The 19550-nt window shown below is 31.6% G+C and overlaps 1 protein-coding gene and 1 long non-coding RNA gene across 3 annotated transcripts in view; one reads left to right on the forward strand and one right to left on the reverse strand.

Moving 5' to 3' along the window:
* The window catches only part of uex (metal transporter uex), a 105318-nt gene that overhangs the window by 5348 nt on the left and 80420 nt on the right, over nt 1-19550 (reverse strand). The window contains exons 8-12 of one of the 2 annotated variants that reach the window (XM_065354698.1): nt 13541-13677; nt 13089-13224; nt 12772-13007; nt 6676-6762; nt 5957-6050 (exon numbers count right to left, since the gene is read on the reverse strand). In XM_065354698.1, the coding sequence (XP_065210770.1) occupies nt 5961-6050; nt 6676-6762; nt 12772-13007; nt 13089-13224; nt 13541-13677 (686 nt within the window). In that variant the 3' untranslated portion in view covers nt 5957-5960. The remainder of the gene's footprint in view (nt 1-5956; nt 6051-6675; nt 6763-12771; nt 13008-13088; nt 13225-13540; nt 13678-19550) is intronic. The other variant, XM_065354690.1, reaches the window with a different exon arrangement.
* Nucleotides 6813-8228, forward strand: LOC135838898 (uncharacterized). The gene is made up of 2 exons (XR_010557492.1): nt 6813-7547; nt 7928-8228. It is a non-coding gene; the product is annotated as an uncharacterized LOC135838898 (long non-coding RNA).

Here is a 19550-nt window from a genome sequence, read left to right on the forward strand (position 1 = left end):
AATACAATAGGTAGGTCTATAAGTATACTATTTAGAAAATACGTAAATACAGTCCTAAAAAGTTCTTTGAGGTGCAATAACTCTCGAGTTAGCAAAGGCATCGTAGTAGATTTTGATTAGATTCCGGTAAGGGAACATTTAGGTAGATCAGTTACTAATTTTGCTCAATTTTATTTTTACCAGAGCGTCTTAGAGATCACAAGAGTGGCTCTTATTTTAAAATTTCGCTTTTATGTGTCCCCATTTCGCTAATTAAATTGTTGGATTTTGTAAGAAAATTATTTTTTTTTAAATTTTTCCTCCCTCAAGTTTAGAATTTGAGCCAAAAGTTCCCCCCTCCCTGTTGAAAAAATCCAACTCATGCAAAAAGATTCAATTTTTACATCAAAATTCTTCTAAATAAACCCTATTTCTCATTTTTTATTAAAATATTTTTAATTGCCATTTTCCAAGAAAAAACCTTTCTTAAATCTCTCAATACTCCAAAAAATAAAGGTCCCCTCACATAGAAGCTCCTCAAGTTGAAAAAAAATCAAGAAAAAAAAATAAATCAGTCTGATTTTTGTTATCATTAAAAATTTCCCATTTCTGAGTCAAAGTTCCAAATGACCAGCCATTCAACTTCACTTTCTCAAACAATATATTGCAAACCTTTACCTGGAGCCCTCCTTAAATTGGCCAAAACAGAAAAAAATTGAAGTCTGTAGAGCATTTTGAAAATTTTCCATTCCTACGTCAAAAGTCTATTTTTTCGAGTAAAAAAATTTTCCCCCTCCTCCTCCTCATCCTTCCCCCTCTCAAACAACGTCAATCCTCTTGTACGAAAAGTCCCAAAAATTGTAAAAAAAAATTGTAAAAATAAAAATATTTCAAGTTTTGTTTATTTTTACTATATTGGTCGGATTCGGGGGGGGGGGGATGGACACTCACAAAGGAACCGGAATCATTTGAACGACTGGAAGAGGTTTTTTACTTAAGAAAAAAAAAGAAAAAAAAGAAGGTTATTTGAAGAAATTCACACATAAAAATTGAGGATTTTTGAAAAATTTCAATTATTTCAATATTGATTTTAAAATTTTTTTACATTCAAGTACTATTTCATTATTTTTTGGTCTTGTTTTTATTTTTTTGAACGGAGTTGGCGGGGGGGAGGAGGAGGGGAAGGTGGCTTCGTACAGAGGAACTAAAAAGACTTGAGAAACTGGAACTGGAGTTTTTTTTTTTTTACAATGAGGATTTTCAATAAATTTCGTTTTGATTCATTTTTGAATGTATTTTTGGTTCATTTTGATGGATTTTTAAATTGAAACTTTTCGTTGGGTATATTTTTCAATTATTTTTATTTTTTGGGCGAGAGGGGGGGGAGGACGGACGGGTCTTCACAAAGGAACCGAAATTATTTGGAGGGCTGGAGGAGGATTTTTCCTGGGGGCAAAAATAAAAAATGTTGTTTGGAGAAATTTTCACACAAAAATTGAGAATTTTTGAAAAATGTCAGTCATTTCAATATTCATTTTCTTGATTTTTTTACATTAAGAAATTTTTCATCAATTTTTTTGGGTTTGGTTTTATTTTTAATCAAGTTGGCGGGGGGGGGGGGGGGGTAGCTTTGTACAGAGGAATTAAAATGACTTGAAACTGGAACTGGAATTTTTTTTTCTTTACACAGAGGATTTTCAATAAATTTCGTTTTGATTTATTTCTGAATTGTTTTTGTTCATCTTGATGGATTTTTAAATTAAAACTTTTCATTGGGTAAGTATAATTTTTATTATTTTTATTTTTTGGGTGAGGGGGGGGGAGGATGTGCATTTACAAAGGAACCGAAATTATTTGGAGGACAAAATAACAAAGGTTGTTTGGAGACATTTTCACACAAAAATTGAAGAATTTTTGAAAACTGTCAGTAATTTCAATATGTATTCATTTTCTTGATTTTTTTACATTAAGTAAGAAATTTTTCATCAATTTTTTTGGTTTAGTTCTAATTTTTTTATCAAGTTAGCGAGGGGGGAAGGTAGCTTTGTACAGAGGAATTAAAATGACTTGAGAAACTGGAACTGGAGTTTTTTTTTTTTTTTTTTTTTTTTACAGTGAGGATTTTCAATAGATTTCGTTTTGATTAATTTCTGAATTTTGTTTGTTCATTTTGATGGATTTTTAAATTAAAACTTTTCATTGGGTATAATTTTTATTATTTTCATTTTTTGGGTGAGGGGGGTGGGAGGATGTGCATTTACAAAGGAACCGAAATTATTTGGAGGACTGGAGGAGGATTTTTCCTGGAGGAAAAAATAAAAAATGTTGTTTGGAGAAATTTTCACACAAAAATTAAGAATTTTTGAAAAATGTCAGTAATTTCAATATTCATTTTCTTGATTTTTTTACATTAGGAAATTTTTCATCAATTTTTTTGGTTTCGTTTTTATTTTTAATCAAGTTGGTGAGGGGGGGAGGTAGCTTTGTACAGAGGGATTAAAATGATTTGAGAAACTGGAACTGGAGTTTTTTTTTGTTTTTTACACTGAGGATTTTCAATAAATTTCGTTTTGATTCAATTTTGAATTTTTTTTTGTTCATTTTGATGGATTTTTAAATTGAAACTTTTCATTGGGCATATTTTTCAATTATTTTCATACTTAGGGTGAGGGGGGGGGGAGGATGTGCCTTTACAAAGGAACCGAAATTATTTGGAGGACTAGAGGAGGATTTTCCTGGAGGAAAAAATAAAAAATGTTGTTTGGAGAAATTTTCGCACAAAAATTGAGAATTTTTGAAAAATGTGAGTCATTTCAATATTCATTTTTTTAATTTTTTTACATTAAGAAATTTTTCATCAATTTTTTTGGTTTTGTTTTTATTTTTAATCAGGTTGGCGAGGGGGGGAGGTAGCTTTGTACAGAGGAATTAAAATGACTTGAGAAACTGGAACTGGAGTTTTTTTTTTATTTTGTTACACTGAGGATTTTCAATAAATTTCGTTTTGATTCATTTTTGAATTTTTTTTTCTTCATTTTGATGGATTTTTAAATTAAAACTTTTCGTTGGGTACATTTTTTAATTATTTTCATTTTTTGGGCGGGGGGGGGAGGACGGACGGGTCCTCACAAAGGAACCGAAATTATTTGGAGGACTGGAGGAGGATTTTCCCTGAAGGAAAAAATTAAAAATGTTGTTTGGAGAAATTTTCACATAAAAATTGAGAATTTTTGAAAAATGTCAGTCATTTCAATATTTATTTTTTTGATTTTTTTACATTAAGACATTTTTTTGGTTTCGTTTTCATTTTCAATCAAGTTGGCGAGGGGGGAAGGTAGCTTTGTACAGAGAAATTAAAATGACCTAAGAAACTGGAACTGGAGTTTTTTTTTGTTTTTTTTTTTTTACACTGAGGATTTTCAATAAATTTCGTTTTGATTCATTTCTGAATTGTTTTTGTTCATTTTGATGGTTTTTTAAATTAAAACTTTTCATTGGGTATATTTTTTAATTACTTTCATTTTTTGGGCGAGGGGGGGGGGATGTGCCTTTACAAAGGAACTGAAATTATTTGGAGGACTGGAGGAGGATTTTTCCTGGAGGAAAAAATAACAAAGGTTGTTTGGAGAAATTTTCACACAAAAATTGAGAAGTTTTAAAAACTGTCAGTAATTTCAACATTCAATTTTTTTTTTTTGATTTTTTTACATTAAGAAATTTTTTATCAATTTTTTTGGTTTCGTTTTTATTTTTAATCAAGTTCGCGAGGGGGGGAAGTAGCTTTGTACAGAGGAATTAAAAAGACTTGAGAAACTGGAACTGGAGTTTGTTTTTTTTTACACTGAGGATTTTCAATAAATTTTGTTTTGATTCATTTTTGAATTTTTTTTGTTAATTTTGATGGATTTTTAAATTAAAGCTTTTCATTGGGTATATTTTTAAATTTTATTTTCATTTTTTGGGTGAGGGGGGGGGAGAGGATGTGCCTTTACAAAGGAACCGAAATTATTTGGAGGGCTGGAGGAGGATTTTTCCAGGAGGAAAAAATAAAAAAGGTTGTTTGGAGAAATTTTCACACAAAAATTGAGAATTTTTGAAAAATGTCAGTAATTTAAATATTAATTTTCTTGATTTTTTTACACTAAGAAATTTTTTATCAATTTTTTTGGTTTTGTTTTTATTTTTAATCAAGTTGGCGAGGGGGGGAGGTAGCTTTGTACAGAGGAATTAAAATGACTTAAAAAACTGAAACTGGAGTTTTTTTTTTTTTTTTTTTTTTTTTAACAAAAAGAGGTTACCTTTTCGAAGGAATTTAAACGTAAACATTGAGAATTTTTAATAAATTTCGGTTTGATTCAATTTTTATTTTGATGGATTTTCAAATTAAAATGTTTCATTATTTGTTATATTTTTAAATTATTATCATTCTCGGGGTGAGGGGACCAAAATTACTGTGGGGGAAGGGGGTAGGGGTCCAGGGAGGTTTCATCTTTTATTCGGAAAAATTCTGTGACCAAAATTGAGTACCTATTTTTTCAATTTCATTTTTTCATTTTTCTATGTTTTGAAGAATTTTTCACTCATTTTCAATTTTTTTTTTTTTACAAGTACAGAGGACTCTTAGCATCACTTAGATTCAATGAGGTGGGGGGAGGCCAGAGGAGGCTGAAATTTTCAATTTTTTTTCAAAATTGGAAACCAAAAACTTCAGAAGATGGCAGCAAAAAATGAACAAAAACTCAGAAATGTTCACAAATAAGAACCACCTAATGCTCTACAAATTTTCAAACATTATAATTTTTGAGTTCAAGACAGTTAAATTTTGCATTAAGTAAGCCATTTTATAACGATTTAAAAAGTAAAAAACAAATCACTGGAGATGAACTTTGATTCCAATAAAATTTTGCGAACAATTTTATGATCCTAAAGTTTTTCGCGAGGTTCATTCAGCAAGAGCATTCGGAAATTATTATGACTCCCCCTCCCCCTCCCCCCCCCATAAAAAATTGTAAAATATACGCATTTAAAAAAAAATGCAAGTAAAAAAGCAACATGATTGCAAAAATTGATTCAAATTTGAAATATCACAACTAACTTATTTCTTTCAAGGTTCATTTAAAAAATTGTGAGTTTTAAAAAAATTATTATTTCGAAAAAGAATTCATGAAAGTTTTAAAACATCTCACCTATCCCTCTTTTCAAGAGAGGTTTTTCTCAAGTTGGACCACAAGAGATGGACATTATTACAATTTGAACTTTTTTTCCAAGTAAGAGGTCTCGAATAAACATTTTAGCAGTTCGATTGGGCAACACTTTCTTTTAGACAACACGTTTTGAATTTTTTCAAGTGTTTATTTTTGAAATTCGATACCTACTTTTGAAAAAAATGTGAAGAAGAAAAAACTTATCAGATCTTAAAATCCTCACTTTGAATATAAAAAGGAAGAAAATTTTTAAAAAATTAATATTTTGAGCAAACGACTTCGCAAGGATTTTATCTTCTTCCACCTAAATGGCCCCTAAATGAAAATTCACTAAAAAAATCCCCAAAATCTGACTCTTAACATCCAGGAACGATAAAAAATGGGCCATAAATTCTTCGAATCATTTCAACACCTTTCCCAAAAAATAATCAATCAAGTTTACAAAAAAAAAAAAAAAAAAAATTAGATCAAAATACACTCAACAAACAAACAATGGCTAAAACAAGACAAAATTCTAAAATATTGCTCATAAAATAATTACGACGATACTACGATGAGTAACAAAAAACGAATCGCCACACTAAACACGAATTAAGTTGATTAATTTCAAAACATTCAAAATCAACGCATAAAAAAATAAAAAAAAATAAAAAAATATTGTACAGGAAAATTATGTTGTAAAAAGGCATTTTAGTAACGCAAATTCAGATTCAAATCCAAAACGGTTATTTCGGTGATTTTTTTTTTGTTCTCTTTTTCAAACCAAATAATACCTTTTTAAATGAATAATTCCGTACTAGAGCCTTTAAACGGGGCTACTTCTAAGTTATTCGGTTTATATCTTCCATTTTTTTTACTCATACTCATCTGTAAAATAATCGCCAGTTCTATAAGCACATAAATACTAATACGAGTAGATACTTAAAACGAACGCAAATCGCAAAACACGACTATAGGTAGATAAAAATTCTTAATTAAAATTACGAGTATTTCCATTAACAATAACAAAATACAAGTAGCAACGATATATAAGCAGAATAAAAGCAGTAAAAATATATATCTATATAACATAATAATTCGCTAAATACAAGCAAAAAAATAATTTTAAAATGGCAAAACGAGTCATTAAAACAAATTAACGATGAAACAGAACCAAAAAAACAAAACAAAAAAACGAACATTCAACTTGAAAAAAAAAAATACCCATTCAACAAATCACTGAGTGAAATTAAGTAAGAACCAATTTTAAAGATGGAATAAAAATAAAAAGCGTGATAAATATAGTCTTATTCTAATTTGCGAGCCCGCTCGAAGTAATTTTTTCCCTCGATAAAGCAAAATAGCATCAGTTCATCGCAATGAAATTTTACATTATTTAGAAATGAATGATGAAAAAAGGTGAAAAAGAAAATAAAGCATTTCGAAGAATTTACAAATTATCGGTAATACAGAGGGAAGAAGGATCATTGGTCAATTGGTCATCATCACATACTTGTGTATTGGGGAACGAGCCGTCACGTGATTCTTGACTTTTTGAATCGTCGTCTCCACTGCCACCTTTTCCGAAATTATGCAATAGCTGGAAATATAAACAGAAAAATAAAGTTATCGCAAAGTAAATTACTGAAAGAAAAAAAAACAAAAAAAAAAACAGGAAAGTGACAATCGGTATTGGCTAATCAGAAATTAGATATAACAAAATGAGGCCAAGTGGCTTCAAAATGTACGTTTGCTTCTTATCAACGAGTTGATAATTATAAATAAAATAGACAGAAAACGACACTTTACGAACACAGTATACCCCAAAAATAATCTCAAAAAAAGTAGAACGCTCCTACGAAAGTACATACGTCAATTTAAATAAAATCATTCAATCATTCGAATTTCAGTTTTTTTTTTTTTTTGTTAATATGAAATTATTTGCTTTTGCAAACAACGAATTATTTTTGAACCCAAAAATAAGAAAAATTGAAGAAAAAAAATTATTCAATACTCAATTGAAGAAACCGAGCAATTTCGTGACAAACGAATTCCAACTTCACAACAAATCGTTCACGAAGCAGACGAATGATGCAACTAAAAAGGTCCTTTGCAATAGACATCCATCGAGACCTCCTACTCACATGTTCAGTTCAGTATGAATCTACAAATGCAACTGAACAGATGTCGACTTTTCTATTAAAATTTGGTTCATATTTTTCAAATAAGTAAATAAGCATTCGTTTAAATTTGAAACGTGATCGCAAGAAAATGAATAAGTGCAAATTGTTACTGAAACAGGCTTTAATCGCGTATACGGAATGGTCTCCGCTCACCTCAAATACTTCTAAGATCGGAATTTGCTGCTGTAATCATATAAATTCGGTAAGTTGATTTTCAAATTTCAATAATAAAATAAGTACCTAGCAACTAAATATTTCATTCAACTCTCGTAAAATGATATGTAAAGGGAAGGAGGGGGAGTGTTAGGGTAGCTTTTTTATACGTACCTACTGCTGCATATTTTTGGGTGAATTTTTTTCACTCCAATCCTCCCTTAAAGTTGTTAGTTTTCATGAAAAAAATTCCCTGCATCAAACCTCAAATTTGAAAAATTACATCGTGCCAAAAATCTCTCATCCTCAGTTCTTGAAATTTAAAAAAAAAATTAAAACAAACTTTTACGTTTTTAACATTTTAATAAAATTATTGAAAAGAGAAAAAAATGATGTAATTTTTTAATTTTTTGATATTGTACATTTCAGAAATTGGCAAAAGATTATCAGAGCGAAGAGATAGAAAACGAAACGCTGAAAAATCTGCAGCAACAATGGAATGATTTGACGACACGAATTGAAAAGAAAAAGCAGGAAATAATAGAAAATGCTTATCGAGAAGCACAATTTTAAATTGCTGCGGAGTATATAGAGAAAAAAAGCTTGATCAACAATTTTCATTCAAGGAGGGCCCATAAGTATATTTTCTGTTCGTTTTTTGTGATTATAAAAAGGAAGTGGCAAAGTTACATATATTTTTTCTTTAAATAAAATCTATTTCGCTAAATAATGCATTTTTTTCTTCGTAATTTTAGATTATGAGAGGAGTGGAAGGGGGGGGGGTGTTCTTGAGACGTACCAGAACGAGAGGAAGGGGAAAAGGGGTGGATTTAAATTTCCCAAACTGCTTAAAATTACAATTGGTACCTAGATAAGTATTTTCAGTCACTTTTGCACATTTTGTCATTGAGTCGACTTTGACTTTGTTGACTCAAAAGTTGAAAAATAGGTACCTGACAAGAAAACCTCTTGAGGTCCAACGGGACCGCGATTTTCGGAAAGAGCATAGTCCAAAACCCCCAAAACCAAATTTTCAGCTGCCTAAGTTCATTTTTCGATTTTTGGGGAATTTTTGAAAATTCAAAATTGACTGTTTTTGGCGATTTATGCTTTTTAAAAAAAAAAGTACGTACTTGATCAATAAAAATGGTCAAGATAAGTCCCAAAACTAATATTAATTACCAAAATCCAAATTTCATCATTTCCAGCCATTCTGGAGCCTCCAGCGCAATTTTTCGACTTCTCCAGAATTTTGAATTTGCTCCAGGAGGCGTGAATAAAGGTGTCACTCTAGCTCCAAAACGGCTGGAAATGGTAGAATTTGCGCTCCGGGGGTTAGTTCTTGAAGAAATACAGCGATTCGCGCAAATTTCAAAAATTTCCTCACAAACGTTTATCTTTTGATTTTTTGGATTTTTTAATTTTGAAAAAAGCTGGTCAAAAAACCACTCTTGAGGTGTCACTCCCAAAATCGGCTAAAATGTAGATAAACTCGTTGAACAGGTCGAGTATAACACACAACTCGATTTTTAGCTGCCCAACTGCATATTCGCGACTTCTGGAGCAAATTCAAAATTCTGGAAAAATTGAAAAATCGCGCTGGAGGCTCCAGAGTGGCTGGAAATTAAGAAATTTGGATTTGAGGGGTTAGTTTTGGACAAAATACAGCGATTCGCGTGAATTTCAAAAATTTCCACACAAACAGGAAACTTGATTTTTTTGATTTTTTAATTTTGAAAAAAGATGGTCAAAAAACCACTCTTGAGGTGTCACTCCCAAAATTGGCTCAAATGTGGATAAACTCGTTAAACAGGTCGAGTATAATATAGAACTCGATTTTTAGCTTCCCAACTTCATATTCACGCCTTCTGGAGCAAATTCAAAATTCTGGAGAAATCGAAAAATTACGCTGGAGGCTCCAGAATGACTGGAAATGGTGAAATGTGGATTTGGGTAATTAATATTAGTCTTGGGACTTATTTTGACCATTTTTATTGATCAAGCACGACAAGTACGTACTTTTTAAAAAAAAGCATAAATCGCCAAAAACAGTCAATTTTGAATTTTCAAAAATTCGCCAAAAATCGAAAAATGAACTTGGGTAGCTGAAGATTTGGTTTTGGGGGTTTTAGACTATGCTCTTTCCAAAAATCGCGGTCCCGTTCAAATCGGAGTGTGCCACCTCAAGAGAGGTTCCCTTGTGGGAATAATTTTCATTTTACAGTGGGGCATTATGCTAAGAAATTTTTTAAAACAGAGAGAATTCATTCAATTAAAATCATTCAAGGATATTGGCATGAGCTGGAACTACGAAGAAGGTTTATTACCCCTCTCCATCTCTCCCAAAAAATAAAAAGCCTGGACTTTGAATATTCTCAAACTTTTCCAAAATTTGTTTTCTTGTTCATCAAAATTTGGTAAAAAGAAACATTTCCAGGTAGTACGTAGCTCCCATTTTTCGGTCATTTTTTTCTATTGGGAAAAATCAGTCAAGTATAGAAATTTGTCTTTTTTTAGATTGACTCCTCCATTTTTTTCTCCGGTACTCGTAGTCTAGACTTTAAGAAATGGGTCGCTAAAAATGGTCTAAGGGTGCTCGTTTCTAAATTTTTTTTTCTATGTTTGAAAGAGTAACGATTTCAATAAGTAAGTTATCAAATGGGCTCAAATGAACCTCTTGAAAATAAAACTAACAATTGAGTATTTTACAATTTTTTTCCAACTGTTAAAATGAATAAAAACTACTCTCAAGCTTTCAAAAATTTAAAAAAGAGCCAAAAATAAAAAAAAACTAATTACACAAAAACAGAAATTTTGCAGTTTTTTAAAAATTGTTTGGTTGATTTTATTTTTTGGCAGGTTAGAAACCGATTTTTATTTCTTTTGTACCCAGAAAATGAGTAAAAATTACCCCTCCTCCACCACCTCCTCCTCCTCCTCCTCCTCCACATGTTCAATTCTCGTGCATTTAAACCATGTACTTGGAGATCATTATGGAACGGAGGGGGGGAGGGGAATGGATTGAAAAACGAACCGATACAGCGACAATTTCAGGAGCTAGAATTCATTTTTCGATTTTTGGAGAATTTCTAAAAATTCAAATTTGGCTCATTTCTCATGGAACAGAATAAAAATTTGATCAAATTGGCCTCAAAGGCTGAAATTTAGTTAACACCTTTATCTTTGACCTCCCAATTTGTTTGGTAGGTGATAATTTCGAACCGTTTTGGATCCTTCAGGGGGGTGGGATTAAAGTCAGCTACATTATGAACAAAAATTTGTCATCTTTGTTATTTTTTAATTTTTTTTTTTTTTTTTCAAAAATAATCACCAAGGAAAATTTTGGATTCAGCCCTTTCTGGCCATTTTGGAAAAAACAGGACTTTTTGACAGAAATTAAAACCTTTTCAAAATGTTGACAAAAACTGAGATTTTCTTCGACAATTTTGACAAAAAACATGAATTTTTGGCAACGATTGTTGAACATTGGACTCTTTTTTTGGCAGGAAATTCAGGTGAAAAGTTGTTTTTGTCAAGAAAAAATGGCTTTCATTAGACTATTTCTAAAAAGGTAAAGGATGAACCAAAACTAAGGAGTCCAATAATTGGAAAAGAAAAAACTCTAAAAAAAAGTACTTTTTAGACAGCTGAGGCGAAAATTACGATAATATAATAACCCACATTTTTTGCACGAGGGGTATTCGATTTTTTAAAAAATCAGATCAATTGACCAAATCGGGGAGGAGAGGGGGGGGGGTGAAATATTTCAAAAATGCAAAAATATTAATTTTTTAGATTCTGCTTTGGTTTAAAACGGCAGCGAGATTTTTTCAAGATGTTTCACTCTTAAAATAATAGCACGAAAAATGACATTTCTCGTCGATTCGTTGAAAGGAGGAGGGGATGGAGGGGGATTTTTTCACATGTTAGTCTACACATTGGTAAAATATCTCAAAAATTCAAAAAATTTCATTTTTTAGGTTTCTGATGGTATTTTAGCAATAAGTGCCAAACTTTTAATTTTTTTTCTCGAAAATTATAAAAAACTGCCAGTCCAATTTTTCGATATGTTATTCTACACGAAAAGGACTAAAACTGAGAATTTTTTCAGAATTTTTACTCGCCGAGATCGTGGTTATATTTAAATTATAAGTTTTTAAATCGATTTTTTTAGGTTTTTGAAAGTGGCAACACTGATTTTGACATCATTCGTCGATTACCCTCTCAAAGTATTACAATTTGAAAAAAAAGTTCAAAATCCTATACCACGTACATCCGGAGTTATTTGCAACTGAAATTTTTCATTTTCGGCCATTTTCGAAAATTTTCAAGCCACACAGCTCGGCCAAAAAAAATCGAAAAAATGCCCGGTTTGCTTTATTCGTCATCGTTTGATGACCTCTAAACACGATCTGATTTTGAAAAAAATCGAAGACCCCTCGTGCAAAAATCCACCGATTTGGTATGGAATGACCCCATGATAATCTAAAACTTCAATCTTCTATTCTGAGATGTAAAATCGCTGAAAAAAAATTGAAATATTACTCAACTTCCACAATCGAGATTCTCTCCTACAAAATCTACGAACCCCTAACTCCTAAAACGTAAGCTCTTTTAATCAATTACGTGGATTCCATTATTAGCAATCGTTATCAGCACTATTCTACAAATTACGTAAAGTAAAATCATGTACCAAAAAATGCTCATTTCCACATTATACGTCACAGAGTACGAGTAGGTAAGTATTGATAACGATACAATATTATCGTCACATTCACATTTTTCACATCAGGAGGTGAGTCATTCCCATTACGATTACGAGTATTTAGCCTGGGTCTAGTAAAAATAGCAACTTTATAAATAGATTATCGGCGCGCGCGTCTCTGTCGAACTGCACCGATGCTAATGCTACGGATGCCACGAGGACAAAAGCGAACCGTATAAGCGAGCATAAGGTATGCCCTATGGCCCATGGCATCGCATAGAAGAATGGTAAAATGCTAAAACGAATACCAGCAATAGCGTAATATTTCGACAACTGTTACACTATAGGTTCAAGGTTAATACGTCTTATTCACCAAAACAAAAGCATTCCTCATCCTCATTCTCCATCTGCTTCATCATCAGATCTCGATGATGAAAGATCCACGTCTAAAAAAAATTCTACCTTCGTTGGCTCAAAATTTTCCACTCGGTTTTCAAAATCCCCTCAACTTATTTTGCCAATACACGATTGTGTGACCGAGTCCGAGTCGAGATGTTGAAACGTTTACCTTTTCAACTTCATCGTCAAAATGTTCGCCAGCATTCGAGACTTTTTTCGAACGCTCCATTAGCGTAGCTTTTTTGGCTGCCAAGTAAAACGAACGCTTTATACGTAAATAGAACACTTCGGAGACCGCTCGTACTGTATAATCCGGTATAAACGTGTAACGCAGCATCGATTCCAAATTTACCGATTGCAGGCTTCCCAAGGGCTGAGCGACGTTTGTATTCGTAGGTGATTCGGCTGTCGAATTAGAAACACGTGAATTAGTGATTCATTAAAAAAGAAGAGGGCTTCGTATTTGAGGGAATACTTATTACTTACCAACTCCTATGTTTGGTATTAAAGCTTGCGAACCGAAGTAGGTGAATGGACCACTTTCGAACATTAAATTTTCACGACCGACCGTAACTTCGACACGACCTTCTAAAATCAGCACAAAATAATCCGTCTGTTTGCCCTGTGAAAATAAAATTCAAAAAAAATGTTCAATCATTTAGTAAATCAAAATACGTACATAATTACAGGAAACATTGATAGATTTGATAATTTCAATAATACCTATTTAGTTTCCATAAAAAAAAATCACAAAGCCAACATGTACGAGGTAATAATTAATCGACACATTTGTATTAATATGAATCATTTTTGACATGTGTTTCAAAAGAGGAAATTCCAAAGTCTTAGCTGAATAGGTATATTAATTTATTTGGGTTTGTAAATATTCGTCAAATTGGCAGCCAGATGCCATGTTTGGCCCTATGAATTACACATACCTGCTGATAAATAACGCAACTAGGATCGTCTTTCATTTTCTCTTTATCTTTCACTTTGATATGGAAAATTATATCTTGTTTTAATAAACGCAACAGCACCGATTCCGATATGTTTTCTGGTTTGAAGGCGTCCACACCTGAAAATATTTTTTATTTGTGTTAAAAATCATGAATTGATTGTGTAAATATTTAAACTACATAATGAAAACTTGAATTATATACTAACAATAATATCTACAATTCCAAAATAATTAATTAAATTTACGTGCTTTATCAATCTCATTTTTTTTTTTTTTTTAAATCAAGATGAAGAAGTAATAAGTACTAAGTAGTGTAATGACGAAAAAATCGTCCATATTTACCTCTTCATACTTTTACCCCATCTGTAAAATATGTATTACTTCGTTTCGGTTTTATCACTTCTTTTCAATACTTTTAAACTATGTATAAGAAAGAGCGGCCTCTTATAAAACCATTCCATACCTTTTCCTCACCTTTCCCTATAACGCAAAGTTTTATTGAGCTGCTTGTTAAAAATGTACACCCATTGTTCTCTATAAAAACGTCAGTGGCTTCTTAAATCCATCCTATACCTTCCTATACTAAAAAACAATCAAACAATAAAGTTCTCCTTTGAAATCCACTTCATAAAAAGTGCAGTGGCTTCCAAATGTAAAATTCCATATTTTTCAATGCAACCTTTTCCCAATAAATACTCAGCTCTCAGCTCACCAAATCATCAGTTCAACTTCAGCTCTTTCTTTGCTGACTTATGTACTTTACTAGTACCTACCTAGTGTTACTTTTATCAAAGTTTGTGTATCAAGTTATACCTACTTGTTCGCGATTAACGTTTTGTGTGTTTCATCAACAATATACTTTTTTTAAATGAACTTTTCGAACTTTTAATTTTTTTAATTAATCGGAGAATCTGTCATCACAGTAGGTAGGTGGGTAATTCTCAGAAAAAGGGTCGATTTTGATATGCATAATTTTGAAAAACGAAAATCATTTTTTTGGAAAATTTCAAGTGGGAATCATTTGTATATGTGTCCCAGATCCCTTTTCTAGTGTTGGCCTCAATTCAATCCCCCCCACTGTGGACCCCGGCCCCCCTAAAACGGCGATAATTAGAATTCGACCCTCATCGATGCGTAATATGTCGATTGACATGTTTTCAAGGTCGTAGAATTCGAATCTGGAGTTATTTTTTGTAGAGGTGGAGGGTGAGGCGTGGGGAGGGGGAAAATGTCAAATTTTGCTTATATTATCGTGTAATATGTCGATTCATGTTTTTCAGGCCGCAGAGTTCGAATCTGGACTTATTTTTTTGGTAGGGGTAGAGGTGAAGTGTGGGGAGAGAGAAAATGTAAAATTTTGCTTGTATTATCGTGTAATATGCCGACTAGCGCGATAAAAGTACAGCTATCTGAAATTTGGCCAAGTCGAAGGACAAATGGGCGCTGGACAAGCCGAAGGACAATCTCAACGTTTTTTCGTTTCTAGCCTTACCTACTGGACATTATTCGATTTTTAACACGTAATAAATGTGTACTTATCATGTAGAATAACTTCCCTTTCTCAATTATCGTTTTTGGCGGGTTCATCAGGGTAAATAAAAAGGCAAGCCGAAGGACACCGATTTTGCGAAATATCATATTTTCAGAGACAAATACGATCAGAACGAGCCATTGTGTAGGTTTTGAAAAAAACATTGCGGGGTAACATTTTTATGAGGACAGTGAACCAGTGCAGCCACTCGCCAGAAAAAAATGTTGGATTGGGAAGCTACCAAAAATTATTGAAAATTGGTCTAAAATTTGCGCAAAAAGTGTGTGACAGTTTTCAAATGTGAAATGTGAGCTTCCTATGGACTTATTCCAATTGCAATGTGCACAATAATGGACCTTCGTGTTCTATGATAATGAGAATGTGTCAATTTTTCCCCAAAAAAATGAAGTTCATGACACTTTATAACATTCATTTTCAAAAACATGGTGTGTGACAGCCAAGTCGAAGGACATTTGGGGTATCAAATCAAATGTACACCAATGAAAGGAGGGTCTAAAAACCTCAATACCATGTGTGAAATGTGTGCGGGGTCATTCTTGAATGGACCAAAAACAAAAAAAAAAAATTCATGCCAAAACCGTTGAGAAATTTGCCATGTACACGAATTTTACCTTTTTCTGAGAATTACCCAGGTACAAAAATTATTTTAAATTCAAAATAAAAACAGAAAGATATCACGAAAATCTTTCAACGTGAATATTCAATCAATCCAATTCCCTCCGAATCTAATTTTTTATGATCCTCGAGGGAGAAAATTTGAACACATCCTACATCTCACGATGATCTTTGAAAAGATCAATCACTCCTTGTGATCGAAGTTCAAAATCAGTCGACCAAAGTCATCGATTTTTCAAATTAAAAAAAAAATTGCAGTTTTTTTTGAACAAAAACAAAAACAAATTTGAAAAAGAGGATCACTTCTCGTGAATAAAATCTAAAAATCAAAAAATCGATTCATCGAAAATATCGATTTGAAAAAAAAATCACATTTTTTGAGAAAACATAGACGAAACGATAAAATACGAAATAAATTGTGATTTTGAACAAAATCGATCATTCGAGATGAAAAATCGCAAATGAATCGATTTTCGATCAGGTTTTCAATTTCTGCTAAGACTAAAGTTGATTTTTCATTTCAAATGTGATTGATCAAGAAGAGATCGGAAATCACGAATAATTGGATTTTTAATCATAATCAGTCGTGAAAGAGATCAAAAATCGCAAATTAAATCGATTTTAAGGTTCGATGATTCGATTTACGATCATGATCGATTTTTTCATCAGGAGATCCTTTCTTGGATGAAGAATATATTTTTCATTCAACAAGTAAAAGTAATCGATCAAAATGAGATCGAAAATCGAAAATTAATCGAATTTTGGAATTCGATTTTTGCAATCGTGATCGATTTTTAATCGAAAATCGTATTTTTCAGGCTAAAATTGATCTTTTATTTGGACATAAATGATATAGTCGATCAAATAATAGGATCAAAAAATAAATCGATTTTGAGATTCAATTCTGCGATTTTCGATTCGGAGATCAGTAATATTTTTTAATGTTGGAATTGAGATCGTATTTCGAGCATAGATCAAGCTCAATATCGATTTTTGATTGAGGGGAGGGGGGTTGAGTGTAAAATTGATTTTTGAGTGAATTTTTAGGGTTTAATTTTTAACCATGATCAATTTCAGATCGAGAAAAGAAAACTGTGTATTTTCAAGACTAAAAAATTGATCCTTTAAGTACTTCGAATTCGAACGTAATCGACTCAATATTAGGATCTAAGAACCGCAAATGATTCGATTTTAAGGTTTGATGATTTGATTATCGATTATGAAAAAAAATGATCGATTTCGAGGTTTAATTAATCGAGTTTCGATCATGATAGAATTTATGATCGAGAATCCAAGTTTAAAAAGACTTGAATTTATGTTTCTTTTTTCATAAATCGATTTCAAGGTTCGATTAATCGATTATCAATTTCGATCGATTTTTGATCGAGAGGTTTATTAAGACGTTGAAATTGATTTTTAAATTCGAGCGTAATCGATCATTTAAAATCAAAAAAATTCATAAATCGATTTAAAGGTTCGATCATGATCGATATTTGATCTAGAAGTGTATTTAGACGCTGAACTTTATTTTCAAATTTGAGCGTGATGGATGATTCAAAGTCAAAAAAAATCATAAATTTATTTCAAAGTTCGATTAATCGATTATCGATCATGATCGATTTTTGATCAAGCGGTTAATTTAGACGTTGAAATCGATTTTTAAATTCGAGCGTTGTCAATCATTTGAAATAAAATTAATCCACTATCGATCATGATCGATTTTTGATCTAGAGGTAGAGGTTTATTAAGACGTTGAAATTGATTTTTAAATTCAAGCGTAATCGATCATTCAAAATTTGAAAAAATTCATTAATCGATTTCAAGGTTCGATTAATCGACTATCGATCATGGTCGATTATTGATCTAGATGTCTATTTGAACGTTGAAATCAATTTTTAAATTCGAGCGTAATCGATCAGTAAAATTGAAAAAATTCATGAATCGATTTCAAGGTTCGATCAATCGATTATCGATCATGATCGATTTTTGATCTACAAGTTTATTTAGACGCTGAACTTGATTTTCAAATTTGAGCGCGATCGCTCATTCAAAGTCAAAAAAATTCATGAATCGATATCAAAGTTCGATTAATCGATTATCGATCATGATCGATTTTTGATCAAGCGGTTAATTTAGACGTTGAAATCGATTTTTAAATTCGAGCGTTGTCGATTATTTAAAATAAAAAAATTCATAAATCGATTTCAAGGTTCAATTAATCGATTATCGATCATGATCGATTTTTTGACCTGGAGGTTAATTTAGACGTTGAAATCGATTTTTAAATTTGAGCGTGGTCGATCATTTAAAATCAAAAAAATTCATAAATCGATTTCAAGTTTCGATTAATCGACTATCGATCATGATCGATTTGTGATCGATTTTTTTATCCAGAGGATTATTTAGACGCCGAACTTGAGCATCATTCAAAATCAAAAAAATTCATAAATCGATATCAAAGTTCGATTAATCGATTATCGATCATGATCGATTTTTGATCAAGAGGTTGATTTGGACGTTGAAATCGATTTTTAAATTCGAGCGTTGTCGATCATTTAAAATGAAAAAATTCATAAATCGATTTCAAGGTTCGATTAATCGATTATCGATCATTATCGATTTTTGATCTAGAGGTTAACTTGGACGTTGAAATCGATTTTTAAATTTGAGCGTAATCAATCTTTTAAAATTAAAAAAAATCATAAATCGATTATCGATCATGATCGATTTTCAACATGAGACAGAGAGTCTAGAACTGCGATGCTGAAATTGACTCTTTATACAGACTGTAATCGATCATTAAGGATCAAAAAAATGAAACAAAAATCAATTTCAAAGTTTCATTAATCGATTTCTAATCATGATCGATTTTCAATTTAGACGTTCATCTATCTATCATTGAAATTTGAAACTAAAATTTATTTCCTTCTCGCATATGATCGATTAGATGGGATCAAAAATCGCTGAATGAATTGATTTTTAATCATGATCAATTTTTGATCGAGAAGTATATTTTTTAGGGTTAAAATTGATCAATTGATCATTCATCCCAGACATCATCGACCAAAAGAGAACAAAACTTGCAAATATATCGATTTTAAGGTTCGATTATTCGATTTTCAATTTTCGATTACCATCAAAAGGTGTAACTGTAATAATTTTGACTCCAAAACTGGTTTTTATTTCGAACGTGATCGATCATTTGCGATCAAAAAATTAAAAATGAATCGATTTCAAGATTCGATAATGAATGATTTTTGATTACGAAGTTGATTACTGAGGCTAAAATTAAAAATTGCTAAACAACGCAATTTTGAAGGTTTGATTTTCAATTTTTCTTAAATTATTTCAAGATTTGGAAAAAATTTCCATAAAAAACAGAAATTTTTGACAATTATAAAATGTTTAAAATTGAAATCGAATTCCAAAAATTCCAACATCGGATTTCTTAAAAATCAACCCTATCCCTTTGAACATTTGACCATGTTTCACTCGAATTATTTTTCCCAACTCGCCTTTCAACCCTTCCGGTAATTTTTTCAAAGGCTTTCCCTACAATTAAAGGTTATTTAAACATATTCCCTCATTCACCAACATCTGGCACCAAAAATTAGCTAAATCGTGTGAATAAAAAATTACTCGTATCCACGTATTTCAACACCACACGACATTCGGATAATATTTATGACACCGCTAACACATACATATGAATCATAATCACAATTATCACTTCCGGTAAAAAAAATCAGTGTTGACGCTTCGCAAACACCGCATACTTGAAAAAAATTTACAGGGAAATATTCCATTTCTTCGTCGCGTCTCG

The sequence above is a fragment of the Planococcus citri genome, chromosome 1 (assembly GCF_950023065.1).
Source record: "Planococcus citri chromosome 1, ihPlaCitr1.1, whole genome shotgun sequence".
In the NCBI taxonomy this organism is placed as follows: domain Eukaryota; kingdom Metazoa; phylum Arthropoda; class Insecta; order Hemiptera; family Pseudococcidae; genus Planococcus; species Planococcus citri.